This window comes from Poecilia reticulata, linkage group LG11 (genome assembly GCF_000633615.1).
Source record: "Poecilia reticulata strain Guanapo linkage group LG11, Guppy_female_1.0+MT, whole genome shotgun sequence".
NCBI classification, from domain to species: domain Eukaryota; kingdom Metazoa; phylum Chordata; class Actinopteri; order Cyprinodontiformes; family Poeciliidae; genus Poecilia; species Poecilia reticulata.
In genome coordinates this window covers 3,067,387-3,088,231 of record NC_024341.1, presented here as the reverse complement: position 1 = coordinate 3,088,231, position 20,845 = coordinate 3,067,387, and the positions used below count along the sequence as shown (strand labels likewise).

The 20,845-nt window shown below is 40.0% G+C and overlaps 1 protein-coding gene and 1 long non-coding RNA gene across 2 annotated transcripts; one reads left to right on the top strand and one right to left on the bottom strand.

The window, feature by feature from the left end:
• Positions 1–2,767: 2,767 nt before the first annotated feature.
• LOC103471998 (uncharacterized) lies at positions 2,768–4,993 on the bottom strand. Its single transcript, XR_534782.1, has 2 exons — positions 4,747–4,993; positions 2,768–3,375 (listed from the first exon to the last, which is right to left on the bottom strand). It is a non-coding gene; the product is annotated as an uncharacterized LOC103471998 (long non-coding RNA).
• Positions 4,994–11,069: 6,076 nt separating this feature from the next.
• LOC103471997 (uncharacterized) lies at positions 11,070–12,437 on the top strand. Its single transcript, XM_008421337.1, has 3 exons — positions 11,070–11,171; positions 11,266–11,324; positions 11,402–12,437. The coding sequence occupies exons 1-3, from the start codon at positions 11,143–11,145 to the stop codon at positions 12,367–12,369; spliced, it is 1,056 nt and encodes a 351-aa protein (XP_008419559.1). The 5' UTR covers positions 11,070–11,142; the 3' UTR covers positions 12,370–12,437.
• Positions 12,438–20,845: the final 8,408 nt, after the last annotated feature.

Sequence of the window (20,845 nt, the reverse complement as noted above, 5' to 3'; positions counted from 1 at the left end):
ACCTACCAACCGCCTCACGTGTTAGCATGTAAAACCACATTTTTACATGCCAAGACGCACAACCTTATTTTTAACACAGTTTATTTACATTGCGCCAATTCATGACAAAATGTCGTCTCGACATTCAATCACACCTACATTCCAATTGATCCTTGTTACCAAATAGAATGTTAAGCTCAGTTAATTATGTAAAATAGTTTCGCAGATTGCAGATTGCATCGAGTCACTAACTGCTTTTCTATTACAAATGTGCACAAAACTTTGTCAATATTCTGCTAATGTGGAAAAAAATAGAAATTTCACAGTTATGGTGTTCCTGTTAAATAAGAAACTCAAACTCACACATGAATAAGCTTGTTCACGTGATGAGTCATTATAAAACATGGCCGACATGAGTCTCTCAACTACTTCCTGTCATCATCTCCTTTGTTTTTTGCACCAATGGCAACAACATGTGACTGGTGTTTTGCAAAAAAAAAAAGTGTTTCCATTACAGTTTGCAAATAAATCACTTTCGATTTGAACAACAAAAAAAACCACCTCATCTTAGTGCCAAAACCTTTTAGAAAAACTAGTTTTGTTGCGGTTTTTTTTTAATCATCATGTTTCCATTGAAGAAATTTATTTTCAAAATGTCAAACTGAAAAATTACATGGTCAGTGGAAATGCAGAATGTTTGCAACATTCACTCCTGGATGAGGATGTTGTGACAATCACTTGTGATGCGTTAAGTTTATGGCAGTCCCTCATACCGAGCATGCACATAGTGACAGTGGAAAGGAAAAACTCCCCTTTAACAGAAAGAAACCTTCAGCAGAACCAGAACCTGCTGCAGTACGAGCGGCCATCTGCCACAACCAAATGTGGCAAATGTTTTTTTGTTATAAATGCCAAGCTTTGTTGATCATGACTCGTATAGAAAAGCAATAAAAAGGGCAGGTCTCCCAAAGGGGTGAATACTTTTATAGGCATTTCAGTCTTATCTGGATGTCAGAAGGACATTCAGACAAACAGGACCTCACATCTGTGTGTCCATGTACAGTATAGATCTCACTGAGTTTAAAAATCTATTTTTCAAGAGAGGAAGAATATATTTGAAAATAGACAGCAACACAAAGACAATTCTAAATCATAAAACCACAGATATCAAAAATGAGTCAAAATACAACATGTATGGTAAATGAAGGAAGAATAAAAATTGAGCAAACATACCCAGAAAAATAAAAATATGACTAAAATGCTAATTGTTACAAACAAATACCTTATTTACCAGCTGATCTAGAAAACTTAAAGTGTTTCTGCACCTGATTCCAGTCTGAATCCGCAGCAAACTGGGAGGATTATCTGAGCGGACCTCATGGTGTCTGCATCATCTGAATCCCTATAAACAAGATCAGAGAGCAGCTTCTGTATTCCTCCAAGCTGCTTGAGGAATGTGCTGGGTGTAAACTCTCAGCAGGCCCTTTGACCTCTCACCCTCCCTGAAGAGAGGAGACTTAAGCTCATTATTATTGCCTTCATTTTTTCTTTTCTTTTTTTTTTCTAATTTTGGACCAGATGCCTGAGCAGGAGGGGGCATTACGCACCGGAGGCACATGATTGGTCAGGGAGGGAGGCAAAGTTCAGAGGCCAAAGTGAAGATTCTTCCTGAGAGGAGATGCCATCTGCTTATTCTTTATGTCTGATTAGATCATTTTAACTATGTTATGGACTTTGACAAAGACATTTTCTACAGCCTCTTTTGCAGCGACTTAAAGGGGCAGTATTATGTAAAATTGACTTTTTTGAGATTTACATCATTATAATGTTTTCCCTCATCAAAAACATACCTGGAGTGTTGCCGGGATTCTTTCATGCATGTTTGAGAAGCCCTTTAATCTCCATGGCAACCACTGAGCTGTGCAAAATGCCTGGTCGGGACTGAGTGCTGCCTGTAAGACACAGCTCCTCCTCAGAGCTTCTGTCTCACAGAGCAGCCCATCCCCTCAAACTCCCACACTCAGCTCCTTCAGACTAGCCAGCAGCAATTAGCAAACAGCTGCTCCTTCTCAGTGCAATACTACATGAGGGATTTACCCCCTCAATAACAGGTGCTGTTTTATGTACTTTGTATATTCTAATTTATCTGGTAAATGTATTGTTTGTTTGACAGACGTAACTTGCTTTATTTAATATTTTGTAATCATTCTCTTTTCTTTGAGGTCACCTGGTCATGTGTTGCCATGGAAGCGCGCCCATGAGCAGTGCTGACAAGGAACTGGTGTTTTCAATCAGCTTCACTGGGAAAATCCATTGTTTGAGAGGGAGGGGAGATGTTTTTGGATTTTGTTGGGCCCAGATTGCTTTTGTTTTAGTTTTGAAGTTGTTAGTTAATTGTAATTTAGTACAAATGAGACTTTTTCCTTTCTGGAAATGTAACTTGTCTCCACCCCTTAATTAGTCTTGGTAGGAGCCAATCCTTTAAAAGTCAGGTGGTCTAGATCAGAAGGAGACTCTCTCTCCTGTTGTGTGAAGTGAATGCATGCCATGCTGTGAACTGGAATTAAGCGCTTGAAGAAATTACATAAAGAAAAAATTCAGAGCTCAACAATTGCTGGATTTTGCCTGATTTTTGGATCGCAAACCAACATACTAGTAAAAATATTGTTACAGGGTTAACAAAGGACCCATATTGAGATGACTTCCTGAAGGCGGCATTTTAGAAAGAGCAGGAGTTTCTTAAAGAGACAGAAACCCAAATTTAAGGCAGTAAATTATGAAGTCAAAGTTCATTTAAGTCATATTTTATATACACAGTATTTTTATAGTGACTATAGTTACTTGATTGTGCTATAAAATGGCACAATGTGGCTTGGAAATACAAAAGACTTTAAAAATAAAGTTACATATTCTAGATTTGCTTGAACCAAGCAATATGCAATCTTAGATAAAACACACACAAACAGACTACTTATTAAAAGACGTTGGAGAATAGAGAGGCATGAATGTGTTACAGGTGTCACTTTGCAGGTATCAAGCTGCTCCTGAACTAGGGTCAATGTCTGAAGTCTTCCCTGAGGTAAGGGAGAAATTATCTGGTCTTTTGGTCAATTGTTCACATTTCTCTTTTTAGATCAAAATAAAGTTTGCATTTCACTTGGAAATCAAGGTCTCAGACTCTGGAGGAAGAGTGGAGAGGCACTTGAAGTCCAGTGGGACGTTTGCACTCAGTGATGGTTTTGGGTGCCACGTTATCTGCTCCTGTTGGTCCTCCGGGTTTTCTCAAGTCCACAGTCACTGCAGCCGTCTACCAGGACATTCCAGCTTTCCATCTACTGACGAGCTTCATGGAGATGCTGATTTCAGTTTCCAGCAGGACTTGGGGCCCTGTCCACACTGTCAAGGGTACGAAAAGCTGCTTCAATGACCATGTTGTTTCTGTGCTTGATCAGCAATGGAATATTGTCAAGAGGAAGACGAGGGACACCAGATCCAAGAACGCAGAAGATCTGAACGGATCTGCCATAGCAACCTGAACTTCCATTTCACCTCAGCAGAACCACAGGCTGATGGCCTTCCTGCCACGCTGCATCAACGCAGTAGTTCTTGCAAACCAAGTATTGAGTACATAGAAATTAACACACTTTTCAGAAGGCTGACATTTCTGTTTTAAATATCTTTTTTTTTTAATAATCTTCTGTAATATTCACTGAATTTGGGGTTTGTGTTATCTGTAGATCTGTATTAAATCAACCAGGCATGGGTCACGTCGTACTTGACGCATGACTAGGTTAGCAAGATAACCCAGACTGGGTTGCTTTTCCCCGTACAAGTTTATGTGTAAAAAAAATGTCCATAACACCTCGGTCTGGGTACCTTTGCTCAAAAACTCATTAGCCCTCAACAAATGAATACCTAAGCTACAAAAAAAATAGATGCTTTGTCAGCTGGTGCAGTAGGATCTCACCATCACAGCCTGCACACACCAACATAACCCTGTCTTACTCTGGTACCTGGCTCGGTGGAATCCTTAAATAGGACAGGCACTTCCATGTCACGGATCTGTGCATGTGGCACATTCTGTTTCTCCTGCAGGAAAACTTCCCTGCTCTGCTGAAAACAGCACAGAGGCCGAACACCAAGCTAAAAAGAAAGAAACATGATGCAGGTATAATTTGAATATAAATGAGGTTTGTTTTTTTCCTCCGAAAAGGAAACGTTCAACCCTCTGTGATGAGTTTAATTTAGCACTCTCCTGCCTCACACAATGCCAGTGTCCTGTGGAGATTCCAGAGGCGTAAAGGTCGAACGGCAGAGATGGAAATAATTCAGAAAGGTGGATAAATGCTCTTAGAAAGAATTTTTTTTAAAGTCTTACTTAAGATTCCTTTTGATGGGAAATTGTGTCTTTGATCTAAACCACAACACTGATCTGGTTATTGTGGGAGAACTGCCACTCCTTCCTCCAACAGAGAGAATATCTTCTGTTATCACTCACAGAGTAGCCTCTTCTGAAGAAGGGGAAATAATATGATGGCAAATTTGAATAAACCCGGGTTTAAGAGAAGCACGATGAAGGGAAATAGTTTGTAGAGCTGGACCAAGCAACACAGTTATCCGGACATCACATGTCACGCATCGTGCCTCCTCTGCAGGGGAACTTTCATGATAGAACACGACTGACCGGGCACAGTAAGGGACAAAACCTCACACCTGTCAGAAAACCGGGGAGTGTGTTCTCTTAGTGTGTGTGTGTGTGTTACTTACACAAGAGGTGGAAAAGTTCATCTGCCTGTGGAGAGTCCCACATGGCCACAGATGGGTCAGGCCAGCACAGGAAGTTGAAGCCACGCTCACAAGCCGACATAAAGTCACGTCTCTGACTCCTGTCAGTGGCAGCTGGGTCTGATCAGGTTCAGATATTACATCATCGCCGACTTTTGCCAGAGAATCACGACTAATATGAGCCAGAGTAACGTTTCAGCTGTGCGAGCAAATCCTGGTTCATTTGCTTTCTCAGATTTTGACTTTACTATAGCAGCACCTGCAGACAATCAGTTCATCAAGCAGTGATTGATTACAGGCTGCAATAAATACCAACCCACTGCTGCAGCATGCATGCAAAACAAGCAGCGACAGGGAAGATGGGCTGCTTTTCGCTTCAACTACACTGAAGAAATTGAGGAATGAGTTGTGGATTGGTTTTTGGGGTGAATGTTTGAGACTGAAACCCAAGAACAGCAACAAACACACGCTGGCCTCCCTCTACCCGACAGCAAACCAAGCAAGTTCAGCTGCGATCTCTACATCCAGCACTTGTTTCTCTACATTCAACACTGACCCTGCAGTGAACAGCGGTTATGATCAGAGACTCTCTGCTTCAGATACACACAACCTCTGTCACACTTCTGAAATTTGAGAACATCACGTATTTCCATTTTAAAGTAGAAATTTTTTATGCGTTTCTCCATGGCCATCAGTAAAGTGATTTACAAAACGTTAAACATGGCATCTGTTTGTGCTCAGAATATATTCTGTTTTTGTGCATTTTTGGTTCCACTTGACTGATTTTGTTTGGACTTGCGATGACAGAAAGCAACAGAAAAGGGCAGTTAAGCATTCAACGGCATGCTCATTTTTTTCTGTAGAACCCCCACAAAGGAAAAGGAAACAGAAATTCTACCAAAATTAATGGGTGAAACAACACTAAGAGGAGACATTTACTGTAAATATGAACATATTTATGATTTATTACACCAAAAATGATTAAAAACCCTGAAAGGATGTATGTCTGTTTTAAGAATTACAGGAAAAATACTTGAAGAGGTAGAAGAAGTTGGGTTACATTTACATGATTTTTACTATTAAAATATCTACAGTTTCACAAGAGACCGTTGTTGCTGCATTGTCACCTGAGCAAACTCTGTTACTATGGTGACAGCAGTATCAATTTGACTGAGCTGGGACTTTTGAGTTCCCTTAAGGAAGGGGTGCTCAAGTCCAGTTCTCGAGAGCTACCATCCTGCAACTTTCAGATGCATCCCTGCTCCAATTTATTGGATTTATTCTCAAAGTTCATGAGAATAACTCCCATTGAGAATCTTTGGTAAGACTTAAAAAAAAACTGATTAAACCTTGCGAAGAGTAACAGGAAAAATCTCAGTATCTAGATTTGCTAAAAAGCTAGAGACACCATAAGTAAAGGGGGCTTTTTCTTTTTTTTCCCTTTTTTACAAAGTAATGACTTGTGCGATTACATACCTTTCAAAATATTGCTTAAAAAAATTCCATCCACTTCACAGTTGCTTGCTACTTTGGGATAGTCTATCACAAAATTCCAATAAATTATTTACATAGCACCAGTTCATAAGTAATGTGCGGCCAGTCACTTCACCAAAAGAAGTCACTTCAGTTGATCACACCAAGATTATAATAGATCCTAGTGAGTGATGTTGAGAGGATTTTGTCTTTATAGATACACCATCAATGACTATATTTTAAAGAGAAGAGACCATCAGTAACAGACAGTTTTATATGACAGGACTGAATGGAAAGAAGGTAATTAGAAAGTGTGGTGTGCCCCCTGGTGGTTGATCTGATGTTCTCATTTTTGGGGGTCATAACATAGAAGCAGTGCTCTATCTGCTGTATTGTGTTTTCCAACACTATTTGTAAAGTTTCCTCAGTAGAAAAAAATCCCATGTGGAGTGTAGCAGGCCATTAGCTTTGTAGCGGAATTACATAAAATTGTACTTGTCATTACAATCTCAGTGATTACAATAGAAATTTCCAAGTCTTTTTTTCTAGAAAATTTCTGAGATTAATCTAAAGATTTCTGAGTTTTTTTGTCTGAAATTTACTTCTTTATATCTACAATGGCCTCAATACGCCGTTTGTGATTACAAGCAACCAGACACGGCTTCAGTAGAGATTGTGAATGTCATAAGTCTGCTGCCACCCTGTGGCCAAACCAAGAAATTAAATGACAAACCTTGCCGTGCTCCCACAGGGAGGAACTAAACAAAGAACTTAAAGACCAAATTAACCTCATTATATCCTTCTTAAATCACTGATCTGTTTGTAAATGTGACTGATGTACTGATCACAGAATGAAGACAAAGACATAAGATATATAACTGCTAGAACATAAAACATCACTGTGGTAGAGGAGAGGAGCATGATGACTAAAGGATCTGCCTCCCATTCTACCTGTAGAACATGATCAAAAGTAGGATCTATTCTTTTCAATCTCACCTTAATTCCTGCTGAAGCTGAAGGCTTTTTATACATTTTTTTTTACTTCCTGATAGTAAAAAATTAATAAAGAATCCTGTCTTGGTTTCACAAATTCATGGACTAGTTTTTCATGATCACTTTGAGATAGACAGAGAATATTTCTATGCAAAATTTATTTAGTGACATTATTGAGGTTAAAGAAGGAAATTCTAAAAAGCTGTTTTCATAAAAGATTCGAATGACATGTCCTGGTGAAAGATAACAAGCTTCTTTATTTTATTACTACTTTTCCTCATTTTCTATATTGTCACCTTCCTAAAATAATGGCCTTAGCCATTTTTTTGCCATTAGTGATTTTGGAAACAGTGATTTCCCCCCCACCCTTTTTTTTGGTCAAAATAGGATTTAGGCAACAAAAAAGGCAAAAAAAAAAAAAAAAAAAAAAAAAAGACTTATTATTTATTTTAGGAAGATGGTGACATTTTTGTTTCTGAACCAAGCTGTGAATCATTTTAACAACAGCCAAGCAGCTTTGTGAAGGGCCTGAGGGTAAGTTAAGTTTATGGTTAATAAAATAATTGAAACAAGTGTGGCGCTTATTCTCCCAACACTTCTAAGGTCAGCATTAGAGCAAACAGAAATGCTGCATGTTTTTCAGGTGCTGATTAGTGGAGGTGATTGGAACGCGTGTTCAAGGCCCGTTACCGGAGCAAGGCCGAAAAACAATCTATTTTTCTTTTAAACTGTTTTAGTTTCCATTTGAGAGGAGACAGAATTCCATAACAAAGATAAAACTAATCTTTCCAACTGAAGGTTACCAACATCCGGAGAGTGTGTTCATTCAGTCTAACAGAGTAAAAGTTAGAGCTGATCTGGGTGTTTGTATGGCTTTCACACTAGCAGAAGAAGATCACCTCACAGAGCATTTATCAAATGTATTGACGTGTGTCTAAATAAACAGGTCTTAATAAATATTGCATTTTATGGTTTAATAATCTAGTGATCAGCACCGGCATGTTTCTGTAAAGTAAAAGATTACTTTATCTTAATCTCATGTATTGTTGAAGGCACATTTCCTGGTCGGAGAGTGACACGTTTGCAAAATCTCTGATTTCTGAATGATTCTCACGCAAACCAAAAGATGACCTGCGACTTGTTCTGTGACAGAGAAGTTAGGATGTAAGTTCATCTGAGGTAATAACTACCAGAATATTATTTTACTTCAATCAATCAATCAATCAATCAATTTTTATTTGTATAGCACATTTCAGCAGAAAGGCATTTCAAAGTGCTTTACAAAATAAAAAATAAAAAATAAAAACAGCATGTGACATTGAATCAACAGCAAGAAAGCGAAAGATAAAAAAAAGATAAAAACATACTTTTGTTACGGAATTTAAGCGCCTGTCGTCGCCGGACTGCACCGTCAAGTTTAACACGGGTATTATCCAGGCCCCGTCGCCTAACAGGACAAGGTCTCCAATGCATGAATACTTGAAGAATTCATGAGTGGTTCTGGATATTTAAAAAACCTAGGCCAGGTCAGTTCATGATGTAGAACTAAGTCTTCTGAGTATCTGTAGTGGTCACCAGACCACATCCACTTACAACTACAACATCTCAGGAGGCAGAAGTTCACCCGGCAACTGGTGGAATGCCAATTCAAACCCATGCTCCGTCCGTCTCAGCTGTTGCATCCTTGGGCAAGAGGCTACACCCGCCCTGCCTGCTGGTGACGGTGAAAGGCCCGGGTCAGGGCAGTAGCTGTTTGTTGAAAAACTAAAAGTTTGCAATTGCAATGTTTAAGAAATTAAATTAAAATCACACGTGAATAAATTTGTTCACACGGTAAGTCATTAAAATTCATGGCAGCAACGGATGTAAACATTTGCATGAGCTCATCATGTCTCAGAGGAGACGTTGGCGTCTCATTCAGGCGTTTGGAGCGTCTACATATGCAGCGTTTCCGGGAAATTGTAGTTAATGATTTTACAAAAGAGCTTTGATTTTAGCACTTAAGAATGACAACTTTTTATGAACTGTGATGCTGTGAAAGCCCTGGTGGAGCCAGATGTATATCGTCTATTCACACATAACCCATGTGGGTTTTGATTTTTCTCTCCCTCATTACAACACTACCTCCATTGAAAAACTGCATTTTGTGTTTACTTGTGTTGTCTCTTAAAATGGTTTGATGTTCTGAAACACTGAAGTGTGACAAACATTTTTCACACTAATGTATTTCTCTTCTCAGTGTTTTAACCGTTCAGCCAGGCAGAGATTTAAAGAGGAGTGACAAAAGCAAAAGAGATGGATCAGCAGTGCTTGTCAAAAACTGATGCTATCACCCAGGACATGATACTGTGAAATATTGCCTCTGCTTATTAGACTCACTAAAGGCACTCGGATTTATCACTGGATATAAACAGCTGTAGTTAAATGACCATCTCGTTCCACATACAGTTTCTCAGTGGTCCATTTTTATTTCTAAATCAATTCTTTGCTTGTTGCCCTCATATTTCTCTTCCTATGTGTCACCCGAACCCAGGATGTCGTCACTCAGTTTGTGCAGATTTAGGGACAGCAGCCTCCTCTTACTCTGCACTGTCACTGAGGAATCACCTCGGAAAAGAACTGAACTCTGATCCAATTCTGTAGGGTAAATTTAAAATGGGTCAAAAATGTGGAGAAAATGGCAGCAGGGCGCCGCCTTTGTTGTTGATCTATCTTTTATTGAATCTTGATATTTAAGATTTATTATCTTAAATATTCTGAGACTGATGGCTGCACAGTGGCGCAGTTGGTAGAGCTGTTGCCTTGCAGCAAGAAGGTTCTGGGTTCAACTCCCGGCCCCGGTCTTTCTGCATGGAGTTTGCATGTTCTCCCTGTGCATGCGTGGGTTCTCTCCGGGTACTCTGGCTTCCTCCCACAGTCCAAAAACATGACTGTYAGGTTAATTGGCCTCTCCAAATTGCCCCTAGGTGTGAGTGTGTGTGTGCATGGTTGTTTGTCCTGTGTATCTCTGTGTTGCCCTGCGACAGACTGGCGACCTGGTCAGGGTGTATCCCGCCTCTCGCCCAGCACGCCAGCTGGAGATGGGCACCAGCAACTCTCCCGACCCCACTAAGGGACAAGTGTGCAGGAAAATGGATGGATTCTGAGACTGTACTTTAAAGATGTAGCTCATATATATTTTACATATATGTTGAAACTGTCACCATGTTGTGACAGTACAGTATTAGACAGATAATCTGTGAAAAAAAATCAAGCTAACTATTAATAACCAATCACTAAGACCTAAGACCCTCCAAGAGGAGGGTCTTAGTGCTGTCAATCACCCTCTGTGTAGCACTCCTCATGCTCTTCTCCCCCCACACCACCTTAATCTCTGCTACTTTGCAGTTAGGAGAGCCTGCTGTGAATGCTAAAGCTAGTTAGCATGACCACAGATGTCGGTGGATAAATGGTTTTCCTGTAACAGTGAATTGTTTCTCTGCCGATAGCACATTAAAAAGCATATGTACGAGGTTGACTGACAGCAATAACAGTGCATCTTGGTGACAAACATGCATGTCATGATGTGTGTATATTTATTTTGATTATATGTGGCTGGCATGATGCAGCAGTTAAACATTTCTCTTCTCTGTTTCTTTATTCTCCAAACTAATTGTAGAAAATGCCACAATTTTTATGATTGATATATTATTTTTTTGACGTATTTAATCATCAGTGCAGAGGAAGACAAGAAAGCACAAATCAGAGCAGATGAGCTGTGTGACTCCACCACTGCAGCAACTGTAGATAATCAGTACATCACGCTGTGATTGGCTGAAGGCTGCAATAAATACCAACTCACCGCTGCGTACATGCAGAGCAAGTAGCTGCTGGGGATTTGGGCTGCTTTTGCTGTGACCAGACTGAAGAGGCATGGAAATGACTTGTGGATTTGGTTTTGGGTAAGTGAAACTATTTTTTTTCCTTTTAATCAAGGTTTACAGATGAAAGTTTTCGTTTTGGTATTAATTTCTTCAATGTTTTTTCCCTGAACAGGATCTTGCTGATTTGCTTAGTTCAAGCAGAACTTGCTGGTTGTTCTTGGCCTAATGACGGTAAGAGTCGCAAATCAGTCACACTTTGCCTCACTCTCTCCATCTCTCTAAATGAAATTTGTCTCTCTGTCTTGCAGCACAGAGAACGGAGAACACAAACTCTGGCTTCCCTCCACCAGATGGCATACAGAGAAAATTCAGCAGCGATTTCCAGAACCAACAAGGTTTCTTCTCTCCTCCCTCAGTCCAGGTCCAGACCAGTAGCTTTAACACTAAGCCAGCAGCGAAAAGTGGTTACGATAGGAAGCCCTTCACCAGCGGGATAACACAATCGCGCTCTCAACCGGTTCAAAGCTCAGGGAGGCTGGTGAAGAACATCGTTGGGTCAAAACCCAAGAGCCAGAGCACTTTGCCTGCTGAGCAGAGTCCAAGGGTGAGCCAAAGGGAAGGCTACTCCTTCAGGCCAGCTTCCTACATGGACCCTTCCTCTCAAGGGCAAAAGGGCTCATCAGCCATCTTGTTCGGTCTGGTTGGTCCAGGTCCACGTAGTTCTATTCGGATGCAGACGTCTGCTCAGGGTCGTGCAAGGAAAGTCCCTTCAGGCCGTGTATCTCAAGGTGAAAACATCAGGAGTTTCTTGCCTCACGCTGCAGCTGGGAGGTTTTATCCCAGCCCACAGTACGCTCTAAATACCAGAGGCTACAGGCCAAGGAGTCTGCTCACTGGCCTGGCTGCTCCCAGAAGTGGCAGAGAGGGAGAGTCCGCTCTGAGGTTTGCTCCAGTAATGGTCTACGACCTTCCAGAACCCTTCGGTGGCTCGGCCATCAGACGGCTGAAAAGACCTACTGAGCAGGAGGCGGTACGTGTCCAGAAGCAACAGCAGGTCTATCGGGCTCCACAGCGGGTACCGCTTTACAAACCTGAACGAACAAGCAGCCATTCAGAATATGACTGGAGCAGGAAGATGCCGTACCAAGGTCCATTCCAGAAGCCATATTGGATTGACACACCACCACGACCTCAGAGGGCAGCGGCGTCCAATCCTGACCTCCCCAGTGTTCATCCAGCCTCCAAATGGTCTAAGTTCAACCACTATCAACGCTAAACCTAGTGTCTTCAATTTTAAAAATAGCATGCTGAAATAAAACAAATGGTTTTTTTGGGGGGTTTTAAGCTCTTGTGTGTGTTTTTCTTTTAAATTCCAGTTAAAGTTTAAAATCAAACAACTTTAGGAGCAAAGACACTTTACAGGACACAGTATTTCAGGTGCTTCTCATACAATAGTCTCAAATGTACCACAAGAATCTTATTCCATTTGCTCAAACACATCTGAATAAAAAACTTAGGTCACTAGCAGAACTCGGTGGAACCAGTTTGTATTTTGAGATGTCTAATAAATAATAGTAGCAAGAGTGAAGTCAGTTTTGAAGCAATAACACTATTTTTAGGGAGCAGCTATAAAAGTTTTATTTTCTCAGACTGGGAATATAAGAATTCAAATGTAGCTTGTTTCCAGCATGTAGAAACTTTTAAAAATCCCTGAATATTTTGTTGTATATAATCCTTTATTTCCACAGGAACAATCTCTTTGAGACTTGTCTCATTTATAGTTTTAAACTTACATTTGTAAAATCTAAAGATGCTAAAAAAAAGTGACAAAACATCTTTGTGCTCAAACATGCAAACAAATGTTATAGTTTCTACTAGACTTGTGTTAACAGAAAATAGGCCAATGTGCTAAAGGGGGAGACTACTTCCTGCAGTGCAATGTGAGATTGCAAAAGTGTGTTGTGCAACCTTGTGGATTATCTTTGGAAATAAAACTGTTTTATTTTTCTTCTTTCCAAACTCCCACAGAGGAATGAGATCTTGGTAAAACAATTATACAAATGACTGTGTTTTATATTTACATGAAGGCTTGTCTGTCACTATAGTCACTATCTTCAATGTTCAAAAAGCTGAGTACAAAGGACAAAAAATGTTGCATTCACTCACTCAGACTGGAGGTCAGTTACCCAGTATGCATGTATGCATGGCTCTGGACTGTTTGGAAAAGGTTAAAACCAAGGATCATCTTGCTGCAAGACAGCAGTGCTAACACTGCACTGTGCAGTATTTTGCAATCACCAGAGAAACTCTTATTTTAGCACAGTGGATTTGTTACATGTAATATTTACTTGAACTGGATTCAAAAAAGACGAACCGAGCTCAGGGCACAAGCTAAAACAAACCCTCATGAAGTTTGTTGATTCCCTCTCAAAACAGGAAATAAAGTTAATATTACATTTAAGAATCAAGAAGGGATTCTTAAAAGAGATTCAAAAGATAACACAGCAGGGTTCATTGAAGAGTTGCTGTATCAATTTCTACTGTCCAAAACATCCCAGAAATCCTCCGGAGATTAAATCAAAGTTATCTAAGGTAGTTTTACAGTCTATGTTTTTTGATTCAAAACCTGGGTTTAGCCATCACCCCAAACAGACGGCCAACAATGGATGTTGTTCTGAAAACATGAGAATTTTAGTCTGTTTTTTTTTTTTTTGCAACATTCACTGACATTATTTAGTTTTGGTCAGAAATTCATTTTATTTTTAGCTATGAAGTAAGCTCTTTTTTTTTAATAACAAAAAATTGACTGCGTCACCTTGTGAAAAGTACAACTTTTATCCTCTAAATCAGGGATCCCCAAACGTTTTCCTGTGAGGGCCACATGACTTTTCCCTTCTCTGCTGGGGGCCGGAGTCAGTTTGTAGCAGAAAACGATTGCAGGAGTGCCGAAGTGTAAAAATGTATTGTTTTCCAGAAAGCACAATCAAACAACATTCTCTGGGTTCTTCACAGAAAAAAGGCAGAAAATAAATAGTAACACTATTAATGAAATAAATAATAACCAAATAACGCTCTCTGGGTTCGTCACAGAAAAAATCCAGGAAGGATTATAGTCCCTATTTTCCGAATTATGAGCCGCACCGGACTATAAACCACAAACCCATTTTCTTTTTTTTTAAACCAGTAAACATACACATATAAGCCACAGATATCTGTGACGCTCCAGGTTTTCCACAACGATGCAGCAGCAGCAGAGGGAGGCGGACACCCAAAATTTGAGTCATAATAGGTCAATTGAATATCACATTTATTACAGTTCAATAAGAAAAAGTTGCCAAGATTAGATTCAACAAAACTGATTACGGTAGTTTCCGAACGGTAACTGTAACAGTAAAAGTGTTGATCCTTCATGTCTGCTGCTAGCATGTGCTAAATGAAAATGGGCACCTTCTTGTTCTTCTTCTTCTGCTGCTTCTTCTTTAGATTTCAACAGCAGCTTGCATCCATTAGTGCTGCACTACTGCCATCTACTGTATCCTAATATCTATACCTCAAATTATCATAATGATCCCAGTATTAAAAAAAACACGAAAAATCTTCTTTTTCCCCTCAATGCTATTTAACTGATCAACAACATTCTCAAATTTCAATTCCCTATTAAAATCTAATTCCGTTTTAATGGGCGCTTTCTTCTTTTATTTCCAATGATTCACTTCCTGAAGCTGCACAGTGGCGCAGTTGGTAGAGCTGTTGCCTTGCAGCAAGAAGGTTCTGGGTTCGATTCCCGGCCCGGTCTTTCTGCATGGAGTTTGCATGTTCTCCCTGTGCATGGTGGGTTTTCTCCAGGTACTCCGGTTTCCTCCCACAGTCCAAAAACATGACTGTCAGGTTAATTGGCCTCTCCAAATTGCCCCGAGGTGTGAGTGTGTGTGTGCATGGTTGTGTGTCCTGTGTGTCTCTGTGTTGCCCTGCGACAGACTGTCCAGGGTGAACCCCGCCTCTCGCCCGAAACGTTGGCTGGAGATGGGCACCAGCACCCCTCCTGACCCCACTGAGGGAAAAAGGGTGCAAGAAAATGGATGGATGGATGGATTCACTTCCTGCTAAAGAGCCCCCTGCTGGTTGAAGAAATATCCACATATAAACGGCTTATAGTCCGGAAAATACGATATATGAAAAAAAAATCTGAATGCTCTCTGGTATTGTTCAGGGGGCCGGACCAAATGTGGAGGCGGGCCGGATCCKGCCCGCGGACCGTAGTTTGGGGACCACTGCTCTAAATGATTAGCACTCAATTTGGACACTTGGAAACTAAAGTTAAAGCTTGTAGTATGCAACTTTTATAAACAATACATTTTTATTTTTACATATTTGTTAAAACTGTCACCATGTTGTGGTGAGAATAACATGACAGGAAAGCAAGTAATCAGATGACTGGGATGAGCTGGGTGACTGCAACACCTGCAGACAATCAGTTCATCAAGCAGTGATTGGCTGAAAGCAGCAATAAACACCAACTCACTGCTTCACATGCAGAGCAAGCAGCTTCTGCAGAGTTGGGTTGTTTTTTTGCTCTGACCAGACTGAAGAGGAAATGACTCTTCAGTCATTTCCATGCCTGAAGAGCATCAGAGCATTTATCGAAGTGTTCAATGTGTCTGATATTTAATGAGGTTTTTTTTTTCTTAAACAGAATCTTGCTGATTAGTTCAAATAGAGCTTGGTGGTGGCTTCTGGGTTGAAGAAGGTAAGGATTGTTTAAAAAAAAAAAAAAAAAAAGCAGGGTTGGGGCAGGAATAGCACATTCACTTAACTTACAAACACATTCAATGCAACTTTGTCTTGTAGCACTGAGACCCCAGAACAGCAACACACATGCTGCATTCCTCTACTCAGCTCTGAGAGATCGCAAACAAGACACCACCATGACATCAACACAGTGGGGTGTATTTAGGGCACAGTATCATTATGCCCAAAAGGAATCTAGTATTCGTTCATATCTCATTGTTTCAGTTTTAGAGGGACAGAATTTCAAACCAAACCCTAGAATTCTCCAGTCAAGGCCATGAACACAAAGTGTGTATTCAGTTCAAGTTAAAAGTAACAATAAAAGATTTTTGTTATAATTATCCTCCGTTTGATCTAGATTTATGCTTAAATGCCAATTTCAAATCAGTTTAATCCCAAGAAAACTGTTTAAAAAATGGACAATGTGCTTATCAATATTAATGTATGAAGAATGTCCGTCTCAAGTTTTCATCAGTGTCAAAATTTGCTGAAAAATCAGTTTGAAGGATACATTTTCCTTCTAATCAATGAGCTTATGTGATATTGATGAAAATGAAATCAAGAGGATGAAATGAAATCATATTTATTAGCACTACAGCTTTTTTCACTCCAATTAGATAAAATGAAGGATTATATTCACAACTTTATAATAGCCTATTTCTAATTCCCAAAATTGTTGAATCAAAATTACTTGTGCACCCCAAACAATTATGGGGAAAAAAGGACAAAGAAAGATGAATAAAAAAATAAGATTTTTTAAAAAATATACATTAAAAAAAAATCTTTTCAACAATAAACTACATTGTAAATCTTTAATTAAGTTAGTAATTTTTTTAAAGGAATGTGTATATCATATTAGACCCAGAACATTAAAAGGATTTTGCAGGTGTGCCTCATTAAAAGAGGTTTACGTTGTGATTAAAAAAAAAAAAAGAAAAGAAAAGGTGTCGACCAAACATGTTTTGTTGATTCTGAGCAATAAAAACAAGATTTAGGTCACTTTTATGGAAATGTATGTAGACAAGTTAATACATTGATTAACAGTATATCTGGATGAATCAAAGTCAGAGAGATGTCATACATATATTACTATAACTGCGTTACAGTCAACATTTCTATTGTAAGATGTGACTCAGCCTGAAGTTGACTGCTAAGTGTAACTGGTTTGATGTAAATGAAGCAGACTAAAATGTGACCTCATGACCAAAAATACTTCCATCTACACGAGAAAACCATAAAAACAGCGATGCGTCTCTAAAGCAGGCTTGGCGCAGCGGTTCTGACTGAAAACTATCGCAGCCATTCATTTTCCAACAGGACTCATCTCGTTCCAGTCGTCCTCTGAGAACTGATGCGTTTCGAGTTCTAACCAGACGAGGGCGCCACAGCGTCAGAGACAGAGGAAGAGCCAGCTGATATGAAAGGTGACGTCTGGAAGTTCCTCAGAAATTCAGCGAGTTTTTTGTTGTGCATATATAATCACCCTGTTGGAAGCGTGTGCGGATGAGTGGGACTGAGCTGTGAGGGATTTGTTCAGTGCTCTCTTGATGGGATTAGAACAGCTTGACAATCTCTTTACAGAGCCGGGGAAAGCTCTGGCAGCGCGTGTTTACCGCTCACTGCGACGATAGTTTGTCATGGCTCAATAAAGAATCCATGACAGATGTCCTTAGCGCTCTCTATTCTTCAGGTGACAGGTTTGAAGGAAGTTTTAAAGCATGGACGGGTTGGCAGCCGTATTCATGGCATCGGGTTGTTTCAGTTGTGGTCTGGAGCTCTGGACAGAAAAAGTCCTTCCAGTGGTCACTACTGACCCATTGCAACTACGTCCCTTAATCATTCGAAGCGCCATGATGGACGTTGGAAGCGAGGGACGGGAGTGTTGAGACGTTGTTTTCCCAAGTTGTTTTTGCAGGTTTCTTAATCACTTCTTCTTCGAGTCGAGCTAATTTATCTGTGAACGTAACACCTGGTTCGGGCTCATAGACGGCGGGGTTTACAGAAGCCTGAAACGGCTACCTTGGAAACTGACCCGTACGTCCTGCCCCCTGACGTGTTCATCAAATGACCGACTTTGCTTGAATTCACACCACAAGATTTACATCACTATGTCATAAACAGCGGCTCTCCTTAAACCAGAGCAGTATTAGAAATATAAGAGGAGACGCTAACCAGTTTTTTCAGTACATGCTAGGCTACATCACGATGGGGCACTACTCCCTTGGTTACTGGGGGTTAGACTCGTACCTTCGCCGTAAAGCAATATTTGATGTTTCTAATCATACTTAAAGTATATGAACGTTAATCTTCTTACCTTGTAAAAAGTGCAAATTCACGGTTACACCGAGGGCTGCCCGTCATTATGATTGACTACTGTTATCTAACGCTGCCCTAACCTCCCTCATTAAAAGTTATACAATAAAATGAAAAGTTTGGCTTGTATCCTTATCTGTTTGTGCCGCCGACCGCGCAGCACCCAATGTTAAGTATGTTGCTGGGGTTTCATGGGACTGATCAAAATTTAATGGAAAAGTACCCAAGAGGCTCAAGGGAACTCTGGAGAAGCTGCAGGGGTCTTTAGCTCAGGTAGGTGGATTTGTTGACAGGACTGCTGTCAAAAAAAAAAATAAAATAAAAAATATATATATATATATATATAGAGAGAGAGAGAGAGACTTAAGCGCCTGTATCTTGCTGAAAAGTCACATGTATCTTAGTTTTGTCTTATTTCAAATGTACAGGGATGTTTGGACTAGAAACTAGACCAAAATATTTGGTAAGATTTTGTAACTTTTAGCTTTAAAAATATTGAAAACCATATATCATAGTCCTTCCAGTTCCCAGTTTGCTATTTTTTGTTTTTCTCTCACACAAAAACCCAACAGAATCTACTGACGTTTCTGGTGTCCAGTTTATTTCCATCTCACTGACACACTTCAGAGTCCAGCTCTTTCAGACAAAATCCTGGCAACTAAAACAAGGACTTCACTTAGTTTTTGGGGGTTTTTTTTTCTGAGGGCATCTTGATCTCAGTGAGACTTCCTAAATGAACAGAACTTCAGTGGAGCCACATGAAGAAGACGCAGGTGCCTTTGAACACCCAGCTGGTGCTACATTTAGCCCATGCTGACTGTTTTTGCTCTAATGGATGTTATTTTGTTCCTTTCCTTGAGGACCACAATGGAAATAAATATTTGCACATTTTGTAACGCCGTCTGTCAGTGCGTCGTTTCCTCTAACAGTGCATGTTCTAAGTTAAACCTGCTGCCATGTTTCTGATGGGTTATTTTACAGCAGTCATCTGTCAAGACTTCAAGTAGGAAAAATTTTTCCACAGCTGTCTTATCATTGGGGGGGTTTTGTAACCCGCCCACGTAAATATGTATGACAGGATCAGCAGTTTTTGATCCAGGTACAAAGACAGCGGTGCATCGTCGTGTTGGCATGTCAGTCATGTCATGCGCAGCAAACTCCGCTGAGTGGTGTGCCTGCAGTGATTTGATTTCAGAAATGTCAGCCAAAAAAAAAAAAAAAAACTGCTTCAGTGCCTGAGATGTACAAGCCGCATGAAGAATGTAGTTTGTTCAGCTTCTACAACCATAGATTCTGATGCTTTTTTGCAAAATGATTCATGGTTCATGAATGAGTTTCCACCCTTTTTTACCAATTGATCTCTGAAATGTGTGGAGTGCATCTGAATTCAGCTTTCTCAACTCAAGTAATTTTGCAGTATGTATCTACCAGTTTAACACACAAGCAGACTGAAATGTTTGCTCAGTCTGGCTGGCTGGAGAGTCTGAGCAGCAATTTTCAAGTAATTTGAGCTGCTAGCATGTCACCAGTCTGTCGTACAGCAACAGTCTTTGGTCAGAGGCCTCTTCTGACTTGTTTCAAGACAGATCCTTCCTGACCCACAGCATCACTTTCCATGACAACTTTGAAAATATTTGAATGATATGAGTTATAGCAACATTTAATTTCCCTTTTGGATAAATATATATATTTTTTAAATTCAACTGAATAAAGACACAATTTTCTGAGTGCACAACTAATACGTCCTGTAATTCCCCCACCCGAGTTGTCAATATCTGCAGCTCCTCAAGAGTTATCATGGGGCTCTTGGGTGCATTCTCGTAACATTTGTCAAAAACCTGCGAAGACTGAGTTGCCTCTGGTCGTTCACAAACCACACAGAGGTTTCCAAAAATCAAGTCAGAATCAGAACCAAAGGAAGCATGGACATCAACATATGCAGGGTCATAAAATGTCAGAAAACTCTTGAAAGGTTAAAAAGACATGTGATGTAAAACCTTTCATTTTTGTTGTATTTCAAGCGTAACTGATGCTAAACTAACTAATCTTGGCAGAAACCCAGTAAGAGTCATCTAGTAGCATTGACGTGCATCAAACACACACCACCCAGAGGAGGACCCTGTGTGTTGTTATTCTAAATTCCTTGCAAAGACCGTCTGTAATCATTGCAGGGGTAGTTTACCTTAACATAAAACGGGCCGGCCTCCTCTGTTGAGTCATGACATTAACGGTGGGTTGACGTCAATCTGCTTCACCACAAGGGGGCTTTCAGAAACAGCGAAGTGGGTGAACAAGCTGTTTACAACTGCTGATATAACTTTTATGTTTTTATAATATGTCATTTAAAATTGTCACTATGTCAGAAGTCAGGATGGTGTAATATGACACAGATAATCTGTGAAAAACTTGAGTTCTGGGTCCTACCTGTCTGTGGTCCATCTTTAATTGCAGATAGCAGGCAATGTTTTGGTGCATTACCGCCACCTGCTGGAATTTGATGAGAAATATAAACAAATTTGTAAAATAAACGAAAAAAATCATGGAAAAAAAGACCCGCTGGAGGAAGTGAAGTACAGAACAAGGCTACAACAAACCCAATTAAAGTCTATTAATACTTTTTCAGAGCAAATCAGAAATAAAAGCACAGCAAA

What these genes read in the sequence shown, in the direction of transcription:
- LOC103471997 (XM_008421337.1), top strand. Translation starts at nt 11,143, where the DNA reads ATGGAAATGACTTGTGGATTTGGTTTTGG. An exon ending in ACTTGTGGATTTGGTTTTGG is followed by an intron (nt 11,172 to 11,265) that starts GTAAGTGAAACT and finishes TTCCCTGAACAG; the next exon opens with GATCTTGCTGATTTGCTTAG. An exon ending in TTGTTCTTGGCCTAATGACG is followed by an intron (nt 11,325 to 11,401) that starts GTAAGAGTCGCA and finishes TCTGTCTTGCAG; the next exon opens with CACAGAGAACGGAGAACACA.